The 25147-nt window shown below is 41.3% G+C and overlaps 1 protein-coding gene across 1 annotated transcript in view; it reads left to right on the forward strand.

Moving 5' to 3' along the window:
* Positions 1-25147, forward strand: part of TRPC7 (transient receptor potential cation channel subfamily C member 7) — a 76023-nt gene that overhangs the window by 33768 nt on the left and 17108 nt on the right. The window contains 4 exon segments of the mRNA XM_032125279.1: positions 10443-10607; positions 16427-16643; positions 21804-22037; positions 23815-24079. Of these exon segments, the coding sequence (XP_031981170.1) occupies positions 10443-10607; positions 16427-16643; positions 21804-22037; positions 23815-24079 (881 nt within the window).

Consider the following 25147-nt stretch of genomic DNA (forward strand, 5'->3'; position numbering starts at 1 on the left):
CAGCTGCTCCTCAGGCAGGTTTACAACATCTGAAAGCTTACTGTGTTCTTGACTGAAATTTTTATAGTAAGGTTTTTTTTTCTTTTCTTGAAACATTCAAACAAATTTGTTTTCACTCAGATACTTGAAGTGTAAGAGTAGCACACATTTTTTCTGTGTGTGAACTCATTTCTAATTAAGCCAGCACATGATTTCTGCTTTTGAGAAGCAGAGGTTGGAAATACCTTTGGACAGCCAATGATGAGAAAATTAAAGTTTTGATGTCTCACAACAAAACCATTTTGCTGCTGTATATCAGCTGCACAGATGCCTTCATATTTTATATTCTCATTTTAGTCTGTACCAATATGATCCTTTCTTGCCTCTCTTTAATGTTGGCAGGGGACTTGTGTTGACATTTACCTTTAGGTGTAAAGCTGTTGCTTCTCTGTAGGTGTAAAGCTGTTGCTCTTCTGTAGGAGGTGACATTCATTTTCCTTCTTTCCCAATGGCAGAGTTATCATTGCTCTATTCTTTTAATTGCAAATGTTGAGTGCCCACCTCTGTCTTCTCAGCAGCTCCGTTCATAACCACCATAAAGCCAGAGCACCTTTCTCTTTCATGAGTTTTAATTTAATTAACAGTAAGACACACAAATTGGGTTGGAAAAAAAAAAATTAAACAGAACACCAGATGGCTGTGTAAATCCTATTTAAGAGAGAGCTGGAACAGGAACTTTTTTCATAACTATATTATTAATAATTAACATATGGAGGATGCTCTGAACAGAATACTCGTGGCTGCATTAGATTATAACTTTGCACTGCGTTGGTCATGCGACTCCGATGCTTGAGGGCATAAGATGTCCCAGCTCTCATTAACTGCTGCCACAGCCTGAGTGGGAGCTGGAGAAGGTTAGTCCCTGAATGGGCAAAAGAACCAGCCCTGCCCGTGCTGAAGAGAGAGTTTTGACCCCAAAACATGCAGTAACAGACACTGTCCCAGCCACAGGCTGGGGGACAGCTCCTGTAGAGCATCCTTAGGAAGGTTACCTGGGAAAGCTTGGGTTTTGCATGGGAAGCACAGGAAAATAAGGTGGAGAACAGAGGGCAGGAGAAACCCAAAACTGACAAGAAGTTCTGACACTTCTCCCCTTGGAGAGCAAGGAGTGTATCTGTGCCACGTGCCATGGTGGGTGACATCTGAGCGCTCTCAATTTGCAGTTATCCTGCAGAATCCTGTGGGGAGTGCCCTGGGGAGGGACTGCTGCAGGGGAAAGGGGAGAGGGCACACCAGGGCACTGCCCACAGCCTGCACACCAGCCTTAACACCAATGGAAAACTACATTTTGGTAACACAAATGAAATTATTCAGATGCACAACTTTAGTTTAGGAATTTCTCATAGGATGAACATTCAGTGCCCCAGTGGTTATAACATGCACAGATACAGCTTGGAACAGGACAGGGCTATGTTTTACCACCAAATGAGAAGCCTCAAGGAGGAGAACTCCTCAGTCAAAAGGGCTTTCGGGAAGTTGTACTTTTGTTCGTGCAATCCCTCGTTAATTTTTTTTCCCACTTTTTAGTTTCAGGAATATTTAACTGAGGCCTTGTGAAGTCATTGATGTCTTGGACAGTGGTGGTGGGAAGAGAAGTATCTCTTGTTTCCATCAGGGGAGAGCCAGTGAATACTGTAAAATGTAATTTAATATCTAAGTGAACAGTGGAAACACTGTGGTCATTCTGGACTCTAAAGCTTATCCATGTAATTTTTCTTTTTACACTTTTAATTGCATGTTGCAGATGTTTTGACAGAGATTGGAAAGGGAAGGAGTTGCTTCCCTTCCCCACAGAATGCATTTCTATATCTGAGTATTTCATTAGCAAGGTTCCTTCCTCCCACTGAAATCTGTGACTCTGATTATTTCCTTTTTCCCAGATGTTTTAATTTCTTTTCTTTGACAAATCTCATTTTGTTATTTCCTGCCCATACATCCATCCTCTTAAGGTTTAAATGAATCATTTCTCCATCCTGAATATTGTTTGCAATATTCCAAATTTACTGTAATATGCAGACTTAATTATTTTCATTTGCAAAGTGTCAGGGTCTTAAATGTCCATCAAGATACAGACAAGTGAGCAGAGAAACACATCAAAATCATTGCATGGATGTACCTCACATATGAAAGGACTTAAATTACCTTTAATAAATAAATAAAATTCCCACAGGAAAGAGCAATTGATATGGTTTGCTACAAATCTGACCTTACATGACTTCAATTTTGACTTTGCCTATTTCCCCACAGGCAATAGACCTGTAAAGGTGTATTTGGGATGAAAAGTCAGATATGGATTAATAGAACCCCTAAAATAAATATAAATAAACCAGTATTTCAAGTTCTTGAGGGTCTTTTCCCAAGTGATATTTAAATGTGGATCTGCATGGATACTGTCCCAGGGTGAGGCTCTCCTGCATGAGCTTCTTGTCACACTCCTGTAGATGTCTGCATTTGAGCATATTTTTGGGACTCTACACCTGGTGGAGAGAGGAGTCTCATCCTATGAGCGAGTCTGTCTCCCCACCAGCCCTGCTGGGAATAAATCCATCTACACTAGAGGCAGCTGAGCTCGAGCACCAGCCCAGTTTCTTCACCATGTGGCCAAGGGAAAATAGTTCCTGGCTCTCCTGGGGGAGGAAGAGGCGATGGCGTTTTAAATCTCTTCTTCTGTGCCCTCTGTGGCTGTTTTTTGAGATACCAAAGGGACACTGTTGCTTGGTAGTTTTTTACTATGGCATGTTTTCAGATGAATAATTCAATAATAAGGATTTTCAAGTGGTTTTGATTTTGCACAGATATGAAAATCCTGGAATGTTAAAGGCTGGGACTTGCAATTCAGTTTCTTGTTTTCAGATAAATAATTCAATGATAATATTTATTCATATATGTAAAAAGAGGAGAAATCAGACAGTAACAATAAATCTCTTCAGCAAACATGCAGCCCACTAGAACAAGAAACTGACGTTTTCCAAAGAGCCAACCGCCTTATTCCCTACCCTAGAGAAGAATGCTGAGCCCAAAAAAGCCCTATCTTTGTCTCAGGAAAGTCAAATTATAAAGAAACTGAAGGCAAAACAAGGCTTAAACTGAACCAAAGAATTTGTGTAAACTCTACATTTTCTAGTTACACATCTCAAATATATCAGGCTTACCTTTTCATTTCGTATGGTATAAAATTAACAGAACAACAAAAGTCCCTTCCACTATTATTATTAATTTTGCTTTTCCAGTCAGCACTGAAAAGCATTAGTGTCAATGGGCAAATTGCATTTGCAATGGTCTTGGCAGTTTTATTTACCCCATCATTTTTGTCTTCTATTAGACTAATTTGTTTTTATTGGGTTTTAAATGGTGTCTGGTCAAAGCCTGTTTCTACCCACGTTGCTCATCCTGCCAGGATCATGCCATGGCCTTTACGGAGCTGAGCCACACGGGGGCTTTGGGACAATCACACAAGCACCGGGATGATCTTCACTGCCCTGCTTCTGTCCTTTGTCACCTTTGCAAAGTGAGATCCCAGTCCTGCTAACGTACTCACTGGTTTAGCAGGGAGCAGATCTGCCCCAAACACTCTTGTTTTTATAGAGCAGAATGAGTCACAGGAAGGAGATGTGCTTGTAAGCTGGAGCTATGTGAAGGTTTCAACTGTTCAAAATTATAATTTTGTACTGGATAACTCAGGTCAACCAGCAAGTGGATCCAGGTATTGGATTTCAATAAAACTGGGGAATGTGTGAGTATCCTGGGATTTTATGTATTTGCCCTCTGCCAAATGGCTCTAACAAGAAAGATTTTGGTTCAGAAGGAAACAATGTGAAAGGTTTTGTGAAAGGTGCAATTAATTACTAATACTAAATACTTGTGGGCTTACACCTTAAAAGTAATTCAGAGTGTGAAGTTGCACAATTAGTTGGGGCTTTTTTTCCTGATAATTCTGGCTCATCTGGGCCCTGCTTACAAATATAAACCTCTTCCCTTTGCTGCAGGTTTAAAACCACTGAAGTTAGACTCCAGATAGCAGGTCTGACTATTCACCAAGCCTGTCACAAAGCTCATGTGCAGGACGAGCAAGATCTTCATGAATATTTGTGTGCTGCCATTAGACAGTCAAATGAACCCCAGGGACAGAGGGAAAGCTGCAGCAATCCTCAGGGCAGGGACATTTCCTTATTGTCTGGGTGTCTGCAGCAATATCTCAGATATATATCTTTTGTCACGTAGTGTTTCCTTTTGTGCCGTGGTCAGATCCCATTGAAATGAGTCTTGATCAGTTGAACTTTCTTTCGTCCATGAAAATCTTACTTTTGCATCTGGACAAAGGAATTTGGACCTGCTTTTACTCTCTCTTATAAGGTTAGTCTGGTGCAAAGTGTTTTTAAAACTGGGCCTGTGGCCATGGATAGAATTTAAATATAATTAGAGCAAGTCTCTTTTGTGAAAAGGTCCTGGTGTCACAGCATGGGTCTTTGGAATTGAACTTCACTTGTTATTTTTAATTCATTAACAGTAGGGCATGTACTTTTCTATTTATTTCTTAAACTTTCTGCAGTTTTATTTGCCTCTCTTGCAGCCACAACAGCAAAGAGGGAACCAAGTTCCAGCCATATTTACCCTCTGACAACTTCACCTATCAGAATTTAACAGCACAAGCATTTGCTAAAGGCAAATTTTTTTCGCACTCCAGAGCATGAAATAAATCCATAGTATCATACAGAATACCCCACCTGCTTCTGCTAAGGTCTCAGAATAGTTTCTACAAAACAAAGGGCTCTTTGTTCACTTGGAGGTTCACAGAGCAGAGTACAACGTGGAGATAAGAAAAGGCTTCTGCTTGTGCTGGTCTTTCCCTGCACTGTGTGTTTTCCAGCAAACTTCAGTAATTCCCCCTGAGCTCTGTCATCTTCTGCTCTGCATCAGGTGAAATGACTCTGCAATGGGTCTTTTACTGGATAAAAAAAATGTTTTGACACATTTTCCACCTTTTCTCCAGCCTCCAAAAATGTATCTTTCAGTCAAAGAAAAGTATTTTATTCAGTATAAATGCAGACCCTTTATTTAGGCTTCAAGCCTTAAAAATGCTTAAAATATCAAAAGAATCTTCAAAAGGGAAAAGTGTTATAAAAGCAAAGAAATTATGTTTTGTTTTAATACATTCATTGGTTTTTTTCCCCTGTCATTTGCATGTGGGCATATGTATACCCTGATCCTCTTTGGTGAAATGGCAGTGTATTTTTCACCCTTCAGGGGAAGAGCAGTAGTATCCTGCTTTGACCTTTCCCTGAGTTTCTTCCACCCCTGCCAATGTTTGCTGATACTCCCACAGCCTTCAGCAACCTGCTGAAAAAGGATGATTTCATTTCTCCTTTGGTGAATGCTTCACTGGGAGAAACACGACACTGCCTATGCAGCAAGCTCAGCTTTCCCTCCCTCCCTCCCTCTGGTTTTGCTCAAGCACAGCAAAGCTGCCAAGGAAACCCCAACTCACCTTTCCAGATCAGCACTGGCTTTGGTCCTGCTGGGAACACAAGCACAGCAAGCTCAGTCAGCTCAGGCTGTGTTTGTCTGTGAGGTGTCAGGAAATCTTTGTGATAATTCTGACGTACTTTTAACTTTGCAGAGCACACAATGTGTGGGGTTCAGATCCCACCTGGTTTTTCCAATGTGTGGATCCCGGAAGGAGCACTGCTCCTCTGTTCCTGGCAACACAGAATCACAGAATGGTTTGGGTTGGAAGGGACCTTAAAGATCACCCAGGTCCAACACTCCTGCCATGGGCAGGGATGCTGGCAAAATGGGAAAAGCCATGTATGCAACCCATTTGCTGTCCCCTTCTTTTTCACTTGTAATTTAGAGGCACGAGGTGACAATTGAAACCCTTTGGATGACTCATTTCAGTCAGCATTTTCCCTCAGATCTCTGGCATTTGATGCCTTACACACCCAGCCCAGGGTTCCTGTGAGCAGGTGCTGCAGCCTAAAATGTGTTAATAAATGTAGGTTTGCAGAAGCAAAGAGCTACCTCAAAAGATAAATGCTTAATACTGAACCCAGAAAGGTTGTTCCAAGGACATGAATGCAGCTACATGATGGAAAGAGAAATTGCTCATCCCTGCCCCTGCCAGTGTCTCTTGACATCCCCAGTGTTCTACTGAAAGTCTATTTATGCAGCTCCATTTTAGCTCACACTCAGTGATTAAACACACTGAGGTTTGCCATAAGGCTGACAAGAAGGGACAAGCTGAGAGAACATGACAGGAGCACCTCAGGACTCTACAGTCACAGGTTCACGTTGTTAGTTCTGATATGCAGGGTTTTAAACTGCTTCCACTGCTTCACTGATGAGTTTTTCCTTCCTACCACAGCTCCTGGCTATTCTGTGTAGGGTACATTAGAAAAGTGAGATGATCCTGTCTGGGTGGTTAATTCTTTTGCCTGTACTTTTAAGGGGAATAGAATTATTTCAGTAATAAAAGAGAGACTGGTTTTTTTCTGCACGATTAATTCCAATGATCTGAGGCTGACCTCTGTCTTTTAGCTGTCTTGCCATAAGTTTCCTTATTTCTGCTGACACCATTTTTCTGTCCAAGACAGAGATTTTTCTCCTCTCCTCTCCTCTCCTCTCCTCTCCTCTCCTCTCCTCTCCTCTCCTCTCCTCTCCTCTCCTCTCCTCTCCTCTCCTCTCCTCTCCTCTCCTCTCCTCTCCTCTCCTCTCCTCTTACAGGCTCTTTCTCTGTTCAATATAGTAGAAAATAAAAAATAAAAGTCTCTCTATTACAGTGTTTTCTATCAGAAGTAACTTTCTATATGTTCACAGAAATATAAAGGTACTTTATCATCTGTGGGCTGAAACTCCTGTTTTGAACAGCTATGCTGAGGAAAAGACTCTCATTCTGTCGTAAGGGCTGGAAAGTGTTTCTCCACAATGCATATACACGCTGAGCTAGCAGAAAGAGCTGCCACACATCGAATTAGATAGAAATGTGGAGAAGTTATCACTCAATGTGGTATCCACAGTGATCTCTGAAACACCCTCTTTATTCCTATATGTAAAACTGTTTCTTTAGGCCCTTTCAATTCCCACTGAAGTCTCTGAGGAACTTTTTTCCATATTCCAGACAAATACTAATCTCTCTCATTTAATCCCCTGTAGCACAGGACAGGGGCTTTTGGAGCTGTCAATACTTTCCTGAGTCTTTCACTGCCTCTCAAAAATGCTGCTTTGGCAGCTTCATTATTTGAGCTGATTGATGTGTGATTTTATTATAATTATTTTAGCCTTTTTTTAACTTAAAAAGCTGGGTGACTGATAGGCTGGAGGGAAGTACAGTTTCCTTCCTATATCAAAAGGTATGCACGGTACCAGCAAAAAGCACTGCCATCTACTGGGATCCCAGGGCCATGGGACCAGAAAAGCTTCCACCGTGGTTTCTGAATGCACAAGCACTGGAAAACATTTTGCTTTAGCTCGCAGGTCCTGATGCATTACCTTACTGCCTCTGCCCAGGAGATAAAGCACTCAATGCTTTTAAGTGGCTGGTTTTGGAGCCAGGCAATCCCCTCCACTGCCAGTGCTTCCATTTCAATCAGAGATATCCTGCCCTTCCGCACAGCCCTGCTCACACCACTCTTTCTTGTCTGCAGCACAGGAGCATCCACAGTTTGTCCCTAAAAGCCTCCTCGCCTCATTTTCCGGCACTGAAGAAAGGAAAATAGCATTTAATGGGAACATTGAAAAAGCACTGCAGCATTCAGTCCTCTGAAATTCAATATCACACATCACCATTTGTCATAATGCTTTGAAGCATTCTGCCTTGAAGCTTTTGTCTCAAGCTCTGTTCTTCTCCGTGCCTAAGTCACTAAGCAAAGCATTAGTGTAATCTTTAACTTGGTGTTAGTGCCCATTCCCAGGGGACAGAGAAAGTTAAATGGCTCTGTAACATCTCTGAGGAGATCTAAGATGAGTTTCTGAAATGTTGATAGAGAGAGGGCTGGCAGTGCCCAGGGGTCACTGTGTGTTTCATTAATGTCTGATAGAGAAAACAATGAAAACTGTACTGCTTGCTATAAGCAAATAACAGATCAAAACTCATTCATGCACTGATCTTTCTGATCCTTAACCTATTTTTCCCTCATTTTTGTAATAATCAGAGTAAGATGAACACCATTAAGGCTCTATGCCACTCCACCTGTCTTTATTGCCTTGTACAAAATAAACTGTTCCACTGAACTGGGTTTTATGGCAATTCCTTCTCAATTTTCCTATATTTGTATTTTCATTGTAGCTGTTCCCAGACAAAGTGAAAAAATGGACAGATTAAAATGTCTGATGAAGTCTCTGAAATGCCAACCAGAAGTCTTTGACTGTCTCATTGCCAAGGACAACTGAATTTCTTTGTTTGAATCAATTCTCATAATGCAGTGAGCAATTGCAAGAGGAGGAGGAAGTCTGGATGTTGCTTGGGCCCTTCATCCCAGAAGTCTGCACATTCACCAGTGTAATTTCCCTTTCCATGAGCCTCTACAATTGTTGTTGAATTCATGATATCTGAAAATAAAACTTGGAAAAGGGATCAATTCTCTACCGAGCTTCCTTCCACTTGATTTTTCTGTCAATTTGCCAGAAAGATAACAAGCCCAAGCAGCATTAGTACAGACATAAACGCTGGGCATTAGGAAATGCCTCCGTGTAATACTGCTGTCATCACCTCAAACTTTAAATGCTCAGAAGGACTAGGACTCATGATTTATAATTATCTTTTTTAAAAGCTTGCTTTTTTTTGAAAGCAGATTAAAAGAAAGCATATTAAAATGCTAATATTTCCAGGAAAAAATTCGAAAGACAAAGGAGGTTAAAAGTACCTACAAATTACTTTGTTCTGATTGATTTATTCAGTGGAAGGGGTAAAGTCTCATTTTCTTTTTTTTTTCTTTTTGAGAAAAGCCAAATTCATCTCAAGAGCACATTTTAAACATCTGCTAATGTGCTTTTAATGAAGGAAAAGTGCTATTCCACAGCAATCCTAATTACTGTGCAACTGTATTTCCTTCTGAACAGTAACAGTTTTGTTATGCAAACATCTCAAAAAGAGTCCATTAAGTTCCCAATTCGATCATGGTTCACAGATAGTGAAGATGAAAGCAGAGTTAGCATTTTCTCTGCTTTTCAGTCTCAAGAAAACTACAGACAACGGCTGAAATCTTTCAGCTTAAAGGGCTGATCCAGGGCAAGGAGTGGCTGCCAGACCTGGTCCATGTCCAGGCAGGCAGGGCAGCAGTGGCCACCAAGCTCCAGCAGCCTCTGCTTTCCTCCTCTCTTTTTTTCTTGACCCCCTTCATCCTCCCCTTCACCTCCAGAAAGTTCTGCTCATTGAAATAGTAGCGCATTTTATATTTCCCTCCTAGGAACATTCATTCAGCCACTGAACTAATAAATGAAACCCTCAGTTCTGCTAATGCAATTAACTGCATCAGCAACATATTTATTTTTCATGTTTTCTTTCTGTTATTTTGCCTTTTAATTATCCTTCTTTGTGATTAAAGGTAGCCACATTCTAAATTCAATCACCTCAAAGAACAATATGAAATAAAGAAGTTTAATCTTTTATTATAAAACCGTTAGGTGGGATCTGGTGGTGCTGTAATTTTGCCATTAAGAAATTGTCCTTTTCACTTTTCTGCTGCTCGCCTTTCCTTTTATCTCTTTTTTTTTACCTCTGAACAGTAAACTGCAGAAGAGTCTCAGTTACAGGGTACAAAACAGGTACTTTCTGTACCAGAGCACCACAGCTTTTCCTTCTGCTTTTGAATTTGTCTTTTTGTCTGATCAGTAAAGAATGAGCTGTCATATTTTGAAAGGTACTCTGAGATAAAGCATTTAAAGCAGCAAAATACCAGCCAGGTCTCATAATTTGCAGGAGAGCCCTGCAGAATGGCTCCCTTTTGGTCTTTACACAGTGAATAGAACACTATAATATTAGTGCCATGTTAAGCTGCTGGGTCAAGGGCCTCTGTCTCTAGCAAAGTCATGATGGTGTTTTTCAGCTTGACTTCCAAGTACATCTGTGTCTTTTCTGAATCCCAGGTAGACTGTCTTACCCCAAGAGGTAACTTGCTCAGAGGCATTTTGTCAGTGCTGACCACATGGATTTTGGGGTTTGGCTCTGACATTCTGCTTTTTAATCACATAAAGGTAGCTCTACCCTAGGGAAGACAAGGAGTTGAAGTGATGCACATTCTGCCAGTACCTGAGGGTCTTGTGTGCCTGCTTTGCAGTTTTCTGTTTGTTTGTCAGACAACAAAGACATGACCTGTCACGTTCCATGGGCAAGCTCAGAAGGTTATTCCCTGAAATCTCATCCTCCTTAGACAATGCTACTGATGTCTCTATTTCTGCTTTTCTCACAGTTTGTTGCTCACCCCAACTGCCAGCAGCAATTGCTCACCATGTGGTATGAAAACCTCTCAGGCTTAAGGCAGCAATCCATAGCTGTGAAGTTCTTGGCTGTCTTTGGAGTCTCCATCGGCCTGCCCTTCCTTGCAATAGCCTACTGGATCGCTCCCTGCAGCAAGGTACAAACTCCTGACGGTGCGTGGGGTCTATGGGCATTTCTACCCAGGGCCTGGAATGAAGCCCCAGATTTTTCCATAATGCTGTTGGGAAATGATTAATGGCACCCTCTAGTATTGCCCCGGGGGAGAGCAAGCCGGAGGTGTCGCTTGACAGCACAAATGGAACAAACTGGCATGGTTTGAGATTCATCTTGACAGGGAAAAAAGTGGGGTGGTGGGGAAAGAGGGTGAAGAGTGGGTGACAAGAAAGGAACAAGAAATTTATAGGAGATAACAACATGGGAGTAGAGTGAAGCAAGAACAGAAGAGCCACCAAAACTGGAAATAACTAAAGACAAGATTCTTTAGTTAAACTCTTGTTCCTTTCATGCACTTTTTATTGTGGGTTCCTCCCTTCTTCATGGCTCCTTTGTTACCTCTCCTCCTTCTTTCTGAGCTTGTGGTTTTAATTAGTGGAGCTTTATTGTGGTTTTAGTTAGTGGAGCATGATTGTGGTTTTAATTAGTGGAGCATTATTGTGGTTTCAGTTAGTGGAGCATTATTGTGGTTTTAGTTAGTGGAGCATTATTATGACACGTGGGCCTGATACTCTGGCAAGCCCCAGGAAACTTCTTAGTGTTGCAGCAAAGACTAGACTTAATCATAAAATATTTATGGTTTTGAGGGAAAAGATGATGAAACTTAGAATACTGCTGTATACCTAAATATAGATCAGATGGAGGAGGAGAATTTGTTGAGACCTAAAGGGCAAAGGACCAGAGCCAACCATTAGCCTGGGTAAAATCTCGAGTTGTTTGTGGTATGAAATTGTAGAGGGTTCATCCTGAAAGAGTCTGCTCAAACAAGGGCAGATAAATAGGTGTGTGGCTGAGTGATAAACAGTTTTCTCACTGCTCTTGCCACAGAAAAACGGGTGGCAGGGGAAAAGATCATTTCACATTCAGCAATAGCCAGCAACATCATCCCTTCCAAGGTAGATGTCTTCTGCAGGAGGCTTATCACAGGTACTTAAATTTGATCAAAATCACCCCTGGTGATTTTGTACAGTATTCAGTCTTGAAAGTATCTTCTCCCATTTCCTCTAAAAACCAGTGAGGAATCCCTTCTAAATTTATCAAACCCAAGTAGTTATAGATCCATCAATTAGTATTGAGGAGAGATTATAATTTGAAACGTACATTAATAGAATCAGAAAAACAGTCCTTCAGTATGTCTGAGATAATAAAACACATCCGAGCCTTGGTCTCCTCCAAAATAGCTCCAAGAAGAGTACTTGGTGTTAGAGTATATGAGGATGTAACTTCATCTCCTCGAGGTCTGTATCAACACAGAGCCCCTCATCTTCCATGGGTACCAGACAGGACTCCAGAGGTGCTCACAGAGAAGTGCATGTGAAAGCCAGGCTGTGCTGCAGGTGGTTTTGGCTGGATCATAGAGGGAATTAGTGTGGAATTACCACCTCGATTCCCTCATGTCAGACCCCAGTCTAGCAGGGATTTATGAAGCTGTTTCATTTCCTTCACCTCTGTTGAACGTGTTGGGAGTTGGCACACCATCCAACAGCAACGTTTGTGGTGCAGTCTCAGAATTACAGAGGCCACATTTGAATACAGCAATAGGTAGGGAGAACAATTAGACTAGAAATAAGCGGACAATTTAAAAGAAAAGCAAAAAAACTAAGGGGAAAGAAACTGAGGCAAAACCCCCCTAAAACTAAAACAGTTTTACAGCAGAAGTAAGAAACTATTGAGAAAGTTACTTGGTTTTAATTTCTTGAAGTTGATGTATTAAAATTTAAAAAGGGGGGAGGGGGGAGATACTTAACTTTTCATCAGCTTTGATTTCATTACACTAAACCTTTCATGCATTCTCATTTTTCAATGTCCTTTCTTTTCACCCCACTTTAGACTGTGAAAAACCACATGTAATCCTCTAGCACAAAGTCCAATTGAAATTTCTTTCAGGCAGGTATTGTCTTTTAATGCATGGATTTGCCTTGATCAGAACAATGTAGTCTTGATTTTTGATTGGGGCCTGTGATAGAAATAACTGAATAACAAATGCATTTTTCCCCCACAAATTTGTACCTTACCCAAAATCATTGGCCTCAGTTTCAAGGGCTGCAGGTTGATCCAAGAGCCTTGTGTCCTCTCACAGTGTTACTGCAGAAAATTCTACATAGGCAGCGTTTCCACTCTGAGCAGTCCAGTTTTGTCCTGGTCAACTTTATAAATGTTTAATTTGGTTTTTACTGATGGAAGCAATACTGATATTACACAACTGGGCAATGAAATATTTTTTCCATAGGAACAACCAGTTATGATATTTAACTTAAATCAGGCCTGTCTTACAAGACACACAGGTGCCCAGGAATGAGTCAGGGACTCATTTCTTTACCAAGGCAGTGATAAAAATGGAGGAAATTTCTAATGTGAAATATTGCAATAGGAGCTGTCCAATCAACACTACTGTGTATCATATTCTTATGCTGCTCACATTCTGCAGTTTCACATAGGATAGTAAAGGAATTCATATTCAAAATTACTTCAAAGATACTGATGTATCTTAGCTAGGAACATACTTTGGAGCCTATCCTCCCCAAGAGAAAATTTTCTTTAATAAAGCTCTGTGAGGTTAGAATGTACCATACCAAATGCTACCCACAAAAATTTGGTACATAGTATTGCCTGGAGTTTGCACCTCAACCTTATGTATTCTTTTCCACTCAGTTGCACAGAGCTGCCTTTATTAGAAGCAGTTTTACTGTCAGTCATTCATTCATTCATTTCTGGATGCACAGACTGTTGACACGACCCATGAAGTTTAAGCCTATCCTATCCTGAAATATCCATGCTCACTCATCCATCTCCTGGAGGCCACGAATCTGCAATAAACTATTGCTTTATATGTTGGTCTCTGAAGTTTTTTTTCATTGGTGATCAAAAGAGAAAAGAGATTGGATAGAAAAATTGCACAGTCTGTTGCCCAAAAATGTAATGACAAGAGCACGAGGGACTGTTTGGATTGTCTGTAGAGCTTCCAGATGTGTTCTCTTTCTCCTCGGGTTGGTTGACGTGCACGGCCAAACTTTGCAACACTGAGAGATCATTCATACACAGCCCTCAATGGCTGTTGTCTCAATTTCCTGTAACCATGCTGGGGATTGTGGACTGCAGCTCCCACTGCAACGGACTCTGCATTGTTTAAGCACTGGAACTTTAATGGCTCACTCTGCCTAAGCTGTATCTGTACCTTTTTATCCTGAAATACATGAAATCACTACAACAGTATCCTTCATGCTTCTGCTGTGAGCGTAGCACAGAGCACAGTAATGGATTTTTTCTTTATGATGTTTCTATCCTTTTTTGTTCCTGCCTGAGCATTCGCAAAATTTTGTAATGATATCACACTATATATTTTTGTTCTGACATGTCTGTATGCTTCATTATTTTCCTATCATAGAGACAGGATACTAAAGTCATGCACTGATCTATTCTCTTCAGAATGAACCTTTGTATTCGTTCACTGTTAGTGTTTCTATCTTAGCAGTACAGCCAGACACTACCCTGCAATCCTGGCTTGATGAAAGTGGTATTTTTATTTTCTAAAAAATCGAGAAATTGATACCCTCATGCAGTTACACACCTTGAGTTTAACGGTATCATGTTGTTTGAAAAATCTTTTAGTCATAAAGTGTTAGACTGGCTGGAGGAATTGACACTTCATTAATTTTTTACAGGATATTTTAGTCAACATCTTCTGTAGCTCTTACTTAAAATCAGATTTCTGAGAAGAGATGAAAAAGCTTCAGCTCAAGAAAATAATTGTAAACTTTCTGCAGTAATAAATGGGACGAAAGGCTGATGTAACACTAACTAAATACAAATTTCTGTTTAATCATGAGAGAAGTAAGTGAAATTACCCATAGAATTCATTTCGTTCTGTAATACACGGGATTATTTCTCTCATAACTGAGACTATGCTGCTTTAATCTAAGGTCTTTCTTTTTTTACATTTCTATAGACAGCAGAAAAATTCTCATTATCTGGAGAGGATTCGTGATTCAATAGGTAGATTCAATTTTTCTCTTTCAGTGAATTCAGGGTAGAAATGAATCTCATACAGATTGCAAATCCACTTTCTTAAAAACTTCTTGCTAAGGATCCATGGCTGTTCTTCCACTTTACTCTTGCAATCTGAACTCTCTCAGGTCACAGGAGGAAAACATCCGAGATTATTACTGTGTGGGACATTTTTCAGGCCTATCCCATCATCCCATCAGTACTGGAATTGTAATTTCTACTACAAAGCATAAATCTACACAACACCAACCATAAAAACTGTTGAGAACTAGCACTACACCAAGGGTGACAGCACTGGGGGTGAACCAGAACTGCAAGTGTTGAGACTATTTTTAACACACTTCATCCACTCCTACATCTGCCATATTATTCCTAGACAAGATTAAAGAAACTTGGCTTTCAAGTCAGTGCAATATCTACCCAATTAAACATGTCCTTACTGACCTCAGGGAATGTTAGCCAGGACCTGGGGAAAGAGCAGACATTTTCATTTTCTTTAATGGAAAGTCTCTCCATATTTAGAAACATGCAAATTTTCCAGTAGGATTTCCTATTCTGTCAACTTTATAAAAGATTTAATTGACATTTTAAAAACTCTCTTAAGAAAAAGAAATAAAACCCAGAATCCTAGGACTTCCTTTGAATTTCTGCTAGACCTAGAGACCTCCACTTTTGAAATATTTCCTGTTCTGCCATGAGCAGAGACCAGGGCTCCTTGGAATTAATCTGCTATTGGAGATAAATAAGAAACAAGGATTTTCCTTTTAATGTCCTTTTTCCTATGAAGTTTTATGATCAAATCAGTAGATATTAAAAAAAAATGGATGATACCTTGGCATCAAGGGGAATGAATCAATGAGTAATATACCAAAAAAAATATATATATATAATTTGCTTTTTGGGGGGTTTGGAAAGGCCCCATCCAGGCCAGCTCTTCCATTGCTCCCTGTTTTGTCCAACACTACAGGCTTCAGCCCTAGTGCTCCTGAAAATGCTTCTACTCTTTCTATCTTTCTGGAGTAATGTTTTCTTGGTTCACAGAAAATGTAAAATTAAAAGAGTGATATTTAAATTCATTAACAAAGAAAGCTTTTCAAGAAGAGCAGAACAAATATTATCTGTAGTGAAGAGACCTGCTGCTCTGGTTCTTGGCTTAATGTCTTCAAATAAATCCTTGTGTTCAGGGAGTGATTCTCCAGCTTTTGTACTAATTATGAGAGAAGACTATCATAGCAAAGCATATGAAAAGCATTGCCACAGAATATTTAAACAGAAGGCTCTTTCTTACACATCGATAACAAACCAAGAATTCACCATTAGTAAAAGATTCTGACATATAACAATGATTTAAGGATGACAATTGTGTCCATCACTAGGATTTATATTGACACAAGAGTGCACTCATATAACACATACACAAACAAACATGTCTTTCATCTAAACGTCCTGTCTCTTCATTTTCCACTCACCATATGGCCAGGACAATTAGATATTACATGTGGGTTTAAAGGGGCATTGTAAGACATTGGCATGCATAAAAATTACCCAATGTATAATGTCTCGTAATAGCAAATAACAACTTGAACAAATCTAAACCCTATTTAGCTAATGATCCAGAATCAATTATTGAATCCTTTTTACCATGGGCAAAAGCTTTCAAAAGGTTTTTTTATAGTGAAAAAAACTTCCAGGAGGTGGGTAAATAAAAACTTTATGATTGTGTATGTTCCATTGCAGCTGGGACGTACCCTTCGAAGTCCTTTCATGAAGTTTGTGGCTCATGCAGTTTCTTTCACAATCTTCCTTGGACTGTTAGTAATGAACGCTTCAGACCGCTTTGAAGGAGTCAAAAATCTCCCCAACGAGACCATCACAGATCATCCAAAACAAATATTCAGAGTCAAAACAACTCAGTTCTCATGGACAGAATTGCTGATCATGAAGTGGGTATTGGGTAAGTAAAACCAAAATGTCTACAAGTTCTCCGTGGGAACTCAACCTCATTAGGAATAGCATCATACCCAGTGACAAGACAAAGGAAAAATTTAAAAAAACCCAAAACCCAACTAACTAACCAAAAAAAACCAAAACCAATCTAAACAAACAAAAAACGCAAACCAAGACAACTCCCCGAAACTTAAACAATTCACTATGAGTCTAGAGGTTGATGTCAAAAGTTTTAATTAAAAGACGAGCAAAGAAGACTTTGATCATGGTCACCACTTTTGAAAACATTGAATGATGCTTAGCAAATTCTCACTTACCTGATTTTCCACTTTCCATGGTAAATGCTATAGATGTTGCCTATTTACTTCTCTTGGTTTGATCACTGCATCTTAAAGAAGGTCTTGTGGCTTCACTCTAGGACAAAGTGAGCAGAAAGAAGTGTGGTGAGTCTGCCTGATTTATTACCCTGCCATGGGATCCTACTATAATTCACTGAACGTCAGTTTCTTTGTCTGCAAAATGAGTATAATGTCATGTGCTTTTTTTGTAATGCACTCCAAGATCTAGTGATGAAACCTGCTAGGCAAGTAAGCACTGGATTTTATGAAATTAGTAGTATGAAATTTTTACTGGTGAGAGGACAGTGCAGTGCTCAAATCTTTTAAAGGAATTTAAGTTATTCAACAATTACAAAGTAAAGATTCACGTGGGTGAACCCTTTGAGTGCAGAAGTGTGCCACATGCACAAGTTAAATTTCTAAGGAGTTTTAGACAAAATCAGATGTCTCACTTTTCCTACAGGCATCATTTACTCCTGGCAGGTCACTTAGCTTGAACCACTAATCTAAACAAGCTTGGGAAGATTTATTGGGAAATTGAGCTTATCAACTCTGTAGAATCTTTGTCTACTTCTTCTGTATCTATTTTTGCTCACCACCATGATTTTGATTCTTTTCTTGCAGCAAATAATTCCACTGTTCCAGAAGTACTGATGGCATTAAATTCCCCTTAAAAATAGGATATGGCTGCTCTATCTGATGACTTCCTGTCCAATGTTTCTTTGTTCCCTGTTCCCATGATAATCAGAATCCCATACAGGATATTAAGCTAGAAAATACTGAATAGATGCCAGACTGGATAGAGTAAGACTGTAAGATATATTTTTAAAATTATATTAAAGCAGTTGGACAAGATGATTAGATTTTAAACTAGGCATTCTTTTCTTGTAGGCAGTAGGTATCTGTCTGCTTGTTGAGTTCCTGAGAGATGAAGAAGAAAACATTTCATTTAAACTGAAGGTTTTCACTTTTCTGGGATAAGAAAGGTGATTCATTGTACAGACTCCTGAATATAATGAGATTTTCTAATGATTGCCTACATCTGCACTGACAATCTTCTCTGGCCATTTTACCTGCCTGCCTCCATAAAGCTTCAAATAATGTTTCAGCAATACTGAGGTGAAAGTTTGGTGCACATGGCCTGCAGACACCTGCACTTCCTGAGCCCCATGTGTGACCCTGAACTTTAAGGACTCTGAAAGCACCAAGGGTGGCAACTTTTGGTGCTAAAATCTTATAGGTATTATAAATATGTATCTTTAAGTACAAATATAGTTAAAGTGGCTAACATAGACCTACCTAGTGGCCTTCTCTGATGGAGTGACTGTGTAAGTGCACAAGGGACGGGCTGCAGATGTCACTTAACCAGACTTCTGTAAAGCCTTTGACATGGACCCCCACAACATCCTTCTCTCTAAAGCACAGACAGATTTGATGGGTGGACTGATAGATGGATAAGAAAGCTGTTGGAGGGCTGCTTGGTGAGAGGCTCAGAGTCCAGTGATGGACATCAGTGACAAGTGGTGTCCCCCAGGGGTCTGTACTGGGACCAGTGTGTGGATACAAAAATGCTGCTAGCAAGGATTTTCTTGCTATTTTCTAAGCCCGTGAGAGACTTTTCTCTCTCACAGAAGCGGTAGCAGAGTTATGCAAACAATGAAATACCTGCAACCTGGAGAAGTCTTGTTTATAGTCTAGTAGACAAATATTTCGACAATGGATGTTTTAGGATTTTAGCCAATCACCCCCAAGGGGTGGCTTGTCCTTTGTCCAATTAGACTATGAAGAAAAAAGTCTATAAAAGAGTTTGTAAAATAATTAAATAAATCAATCTTGCTGCACAATTTCTGCCTGCTGGATCTTCTCTCCTCCTCCCTACAGCTGCAGGACATGGTACTATACCCTAGGGCATATTTTTTTTTTTAATACCAGTGTTATTTAATACCACCATTAATGACATAGACGGAGGCTCGAGAGCACCCTCAGCAAGCCAGCAGATGGTGAGTGCCGAGGCTGACACACCTGAAGGATGGCATGCACCATCCAGACAAGTTTAAGAAATGGAACCATGGGGATCTCATGAGGTTAAACAAGACCAACATCCCCTTGTACATTGGGCACAGCAATTTTGGCTCATGCATCCAGGGCTCATTGCATGCCTCTTCCCTGTGGCCAGGTCTTCCTATCTCTTGCCTTCAAATGAGGAAGGCTGGGATTTTCCTTGTGATCAGTATGGACAGAAGCGTGCACTGAAAGCAGGGGGCGTTTATTTCAAAATCCCCACTGCAAGAGCAACCAGGGTAGCAGTTAAACTCTGGGTGGATGCAATCTGAGCAGTCTTAATCTCTTAGTCCAACAGCCTTTGGTGGACCCAGAAAGGCTCAAAGGCAGCTCTGCAACATCTGCTGATGCTCTTGATTTATGTACCAGGCCAGAGGATATAAAAATCTGACAAACTGTTCCTTTGTGTGCACAGGTGGTGAACAGCACTTCTTTCACACTCCCATTTTTCTTCCAGATGGGCTGTGCCTATATCTTGACTCTCCTTCCCCCGCTGAAACCAGAATTGCCCATCAAGGTGACATTTCTGATCATCCCTGCTGTGGGAACAAGAGACATGCAGAAGCTGGAGCATAGGAGCTGCTCATATCCCACATCTCTGAACATCAAACTCAGGGAAATGCCCCCTGCCAGAGCCATTGAGGGTCTCAGAAACACCACATGGAAATGTGATTACATCCTGGCAGAGCTGCTTTGCCTATTTGCTTCTCCTTATTTCTTACACCTCCTCTTATGTCCCATCCCCTGAATTTTAGCTGATTTTTCTCTTCTCAATACTTTTACTAAGGAGAAGCTTTGAATTACTATCTCACAATGTATCTACAATTACCCAGCAGTGCTGACCAAGTAATTACTGGAACTTTTCTACTTGTCCTGAATAGACATTTTTTAAAAATGATTGCCACAAAGTTGGGGAAAAAAACAGTGCAAATTATAGGCACATTACTTTCACATAATGATTCTAATTTTGTTCAGACTCCTCAGTTTTAGACATTTCTTTGTTCATTAATCTGTGACTTAGGTATATTAAGTGAGCAAGATTAGAAATAAATTTGGATGGGAGTCATTTCTGGTCATCAATGAACAAGTGCTTTGTTGGGCAATGCTACCACGCATGTGGTATTTCCTTGAGTGCTTTAGCACCTTTATACAGCACACATGTGTAATGCACAGGGCTAATGGCTCCTATCCATCACTTCTGGGATGCTTTTTTTTCAAGGTAGAAATGTTTCTTTAATATTTCATCCTCGCTCCAGGAAAAGTCCTGAGAAACCAATTCTTCCACCTTCTCCCTTAGGCTATTTATTATTAAATCTCACTCACGGTGAGTGCCAGTGCAGGATGAAGCTCCTGCTTTTAACTCAGCCAAGCACCTGCAGACTGGAGGAGGAGAGCTGGGAGGCTCCTCTCCTGCCCTCCCTCTGCCTCTGCTCAGTGCTCTGCAGATCTCAGGCTCTCTCCCAAGACAGATCTACACAGGGCATAACCTATATCAGGGTACATCTCCAGGGAGATTCAAGGGATGTGGAGCTCATGGGCTCGCTGTAACCTTGGCTGATGGTGCTATGGATAGCTCAGCTTTCCTTTTTCTCTTTAAATCCTTCTCCATGCACATGGACTGACAGCAGCAGTTCTCCACTCCTCTACCCCCAGGCTACATTCCCACTGACCTGTTTCCCTCCCAGTAACCCATCTTCTGAGTGCAGCTCTGGGGACACCCTGTGCTTCCAGGAGTCTCAGAAGTAGCCAAGCAAATGCATTTACATGCCACACGACGAGAGCTTCCAGCAGAGAGAATGAAAGGAGTTCACAGAAAGGAGAAGATTGCAGGAGGTCACATGGAAATTGGCAGGCACCTCTCCTTCTTGATTAAATGTGAATTTTGCTGCTGCTATGGAAACAGGACTGGGTAGAGTGCAGGAAATATTTATCAGTGGGTTAAATATTCCAACACTTTAGCTATTCAGGACCAAGATTTCGGCCCTGGAGCCCTGCTGGGATTGAAAGTTGGGCAAATTAGTGAATCTGACCTGAGCTCTTTGCCCACTGAATTCACTTGTCCACCCCAGTCCTTCCCAGTAGGACACGGATGTTAAATATTTGAATTCACTGGGTTTGGCATTAAGGTTTATTTTTAAGTCTGTTTTCAGAAATCCTAAATTTGGGCTAAACTCAGTGTTTTCAAAGTGATAGATCAGCCTTTGATATATGGAAATTCATTATTTAATACAGAAAGCTTTATGAAATTGGAAGGACAGAACTTCTATCCTACCCTTTTTTAATCATACTAAACTTACTCTTGAACAGCTCTGTTTGCATTCTCAAAATGGACACACCCACTATCTTAGGGAAGGAGGAAAAGAGCAGCAGAGCAAGCAGTGCCATTTTCAGTGGCACAGTGTAGGAAGGTCATTTTGGGGACAAGAAAGGAAATCTACATTTTTTCCAAACACATCAGCAGTAGGATTTTGTCATGTCATCAGAATTTTTGAACTGTGCTTTTTCTGTCATCATCAGAAATCAGCTTTACCATTGACTTAAACAGTGACATTTTGAGATTTCTACTTTGTAAGCACAAAAGGACATACAAACTAAAAGGTTGAATTAATTCTTAAGAAAAGATTACATGACCCATTCCCCATAAAGTCATTTAATTAAAGAGTCTTTTGCTTTGGTCTTAGAAGCCACTGAAAACAGGAAACAGATCTGTCTGGATACAAAAACACCTTCTGTGTTTGCCAGTTAAAGATGCTCTGATCCCTCCACAGGTATGATATGGTCAGAGTGCAAGGAGATCTGGGAAGAGGGTCCACGTGAATACGTGGTGCATCTCTGGAACCTGCTGGACTTCGGGATGCTGTCCATCTTCGTGGCATCATTCACTGCCAGGTTCATGGCTTTTCTCAAAGCCTCTGAGGCACAACAGTACGTAGACCAGTACGTTCAAGATGATGACCTCAATAATGTCACCCTTCCCCCTGAAGTTGCTTACTTTACCTACGGTAAGATGCTTTTTGCTATCTAATACTTCCTGTTCTTTTAGGTTAATGTGTGGCAGTACTGAAAGCAGCTTTTTTCTTGTGAATTTATATAGGTTTTTTCCTAATTAAACCGAATTATTTTCCCTAGATCTACCCATTCCAGCCATCTTCCCAGCCAGTAAGAAAGGATCCAAGCCTCATGCAGCCTCTGCTCTTGTGCCATTCAGGTCAATCACATCCTGAAAAAGTAGCTTGAGCAACAGATAATCAGGAACTGGGAGTGAGCAGAATATAATTTAAATTACAGATGAATTAATCTGCTTCATTTTCCAGATGTGAGAGGAGGGAGACGTGTAAACTGAGGCTGCAGTAAGTCTGTACTTCTGCTACATCCAACACCTCTATAAAAATAAATAACAATAGCTGCTGCTCCTCAAAACCTGCATTTTTGTAAAGCCTGTATCACCTATAAGTGCTGATACTGGGAAATGCAAGGAGCAGCAGTGCCTTGAAATTGTTATTTTGGATGGCTGAAATGGTTTTCCTTTGCTTACGGAAATGAATAGAGCTTCACACCCGTGTGGGGACTGGATCCACTGCACACCTCTGCAAACTCTAGATGTCACCCTGGGCAAAATCCATGGGGATTTCTGCTCACAGAGGGGCTGCAGGAGCTCCAGAGCTGGGCACCAAGAACACCACTTGCTCCCTAGAGCTGTGAGGTGGTTGTTGTAGTGCTGGGCTGCAGCGGAGAGCTGAGGCAGCACCTCCTGCCCTGCAGACATACCCCACACAGCCCCAGAGCCACGTGCCTGACCCACAGCAGGGTATAGAGCCACAGGATCTGCGTGGTCCCACCAGCTCCGTCTCTTGCATCCCTCTCTGCCCACGCAAGCAAGAGGCCACAGAAAATGTGGCTTTTCCCTCTCTGGCTTGCTGCTCACCCATTTAAAGTGAGTTCATGATACAAAGGTGCAAAGGGTCCAGAACAGAATATCCCAATGAGATCCTGTGAATCCCTCCATCTGCTGCTTTTCCTTTGGTTCACATTACTGCAAATAATGCCTAAGTTTACTGCTGTGGCCCTGAAGATGTCGCATGTTTTAGCTGTGAATCACAATCTTTCCACCAAGAACCTCAGTTGATGCAAGGACACTTATAAGCCATATTAATATAAATGTTTAAATTTTCAGAATATTAGGTAAATGATGCATATCTGGAGTTTTCTAAAGTAAAAATATTACAGTTACTAGACTTCAGAAACTGGTTTTAATTTAGAGTTAACATGAAAATGGTATACTTAATGTTTATACTTGCTTTATTCGAACAAATCCTAACTTTCTTCTCTAATGGTGAGGAGAGAGATCTTGGTCTCCATAATGCTTCCGTTCCAAATACTGACACAGTGCCCTGTATGCAAATCTACAGCTACATTCCACTGTGTTGTGGTTGTGGCTCTCCATCTTAAGAGCTTCAAATGGAAAAGGCATAACCCAGTTGATATTCAACTAGGAAACAGAAAATACTGAGTTTGTTTAAACCCATGCTGGTTGTTTTCACTGTCTGGCTTCAGTAAATCCCAGTGACTTGGTCATTTCCCATCTTTACCATGTGAAAAATACAACTAATTCACCCCTATTTGTACAGCATGCTGAGGTCCAGTGAACAATTGCTCCAAAGCTGTTTTTTCTCTTTAACTCCTAGCCAAATGCAAGGCTGAGTCTGGAAAAAAGCTATCATAGTAGCTTCCATCTAACCCTTTCTGTTACTAACACCTAGTGTACATGTATTGTTTTAGCCAGGAACAAGTGGCTCCCCTCGGATCCTCAGATCATTTCAGAAGGCCTGTATGCCATAGCTGTGGTACTCAGCTTCTCCCGCATTGCTTACATTCTTCCAGCCAACGAAAGCTTCGGCCCCCTGCAGATCTCTCTGGGGAGGACTGTGAAGGATATCTTCAAGTTCATGGTCATCTTCATCATGGTGTTCCTAGCCTTCATGATTGGGATGTTCAACCTTTACTCCTACTACCTTGGTGCAAAGTACAACCCCGCGTTTACAACGTGAGTACCTGGGGGAAAGAGGCTGCTCTCGCAGGGCTCAGCCCCTTCCAGCCTGCTGCTGATGCAAGGTCTGCTCAGGTACCTTCTGCTGCAGCTGTGTGGGCAAATCACACCCAGGTTTTGACAGGGAAACCTGTACCACAGCCTGCAGCCCTGGCAGCCAGCTCTAGGCCTGAGGGTAGGGAGAGGAGCAGTTCAGAAATGGTTATCTCTGGAAATCAAAACAGCAGATCAGGGACAGGTTTTGTGAGATGTTCAGTTCAGTGTGTGAAGAGAAGCAGTGGAGAATAAGTTAAACCTAAGATTATTGTTCCTAAACCTGTAGGATGAAATGTATGTAAAATAAGAAAGAATTCTGCTTCTCTGAGAGCCAACGTTGGGGGAACTGAACCCAACAAATAGGGGCCATTCATTTAAGATTGGGGGCCATCATTCATTTTGATGATCCTTGTGGGTTCCTTCCAACTCAGAATATTCTGATTGTGTGATCTGTTTTAGGACATCATCTGAGTGCAGGTGTGATTACTGGGTGCCCTTCTGCAGAGCCAACTGCTGGTCATAGTGCTCAAAACAGAGCAAGACCAACCAGGGTGCCTGGGATGTGGGGTTTAAGTCCTGACTGGGAACTTTCCAGCAGAAGCCATCTGAAAGCTGCACAGAGCATCACACCAGGCTCTTCTCCACAGTGGGTCTGCCTGGCCCATGCTCACCTGCCAGCACCCACAGCCCTGCACAGCTGTCTGTGCTAGGTGTCCCCCTCCCTCACCTTGTCAGGGATGTTGGGAAGAGAAAGAGGTTGAAAAACGCCAATGGAATGCGGTTCAGAGTGAGGCTGCTTTTGAACTTACAGCCCTTTGGTGGCAGGACAAAATGCAGTCTCAATTCTGCAGGACCCCAGGAGCACAAGTCTCAATCCTGTGAGGGACAGCTGAGGTCCTAAAGGAGTTTTCAGAGCAGGGTACAGTCCTGCTGACTATGAGGGACGTGTCCCATGCATCCAGGAGAAAGCCTCCTCCCTTGCACTGCGATGTGGCACCAGCACACCACTGGGACAGTCAGTTTTGAGTC

Source organism: Corvus moneduloides, chromosome 15 (genome assembly GCF_009650955.1).
Source record: "Corvus moneduloides isolate bCorMon1 chromosome 15, bCorMon1.pri, whole genome shotgun sequence".
Lineage (NCBI taxonomy): Eukaryota > Metazoa > Chordata > Aves > Passeriformes > Corvidae > Corvus > Corvus moneduloides.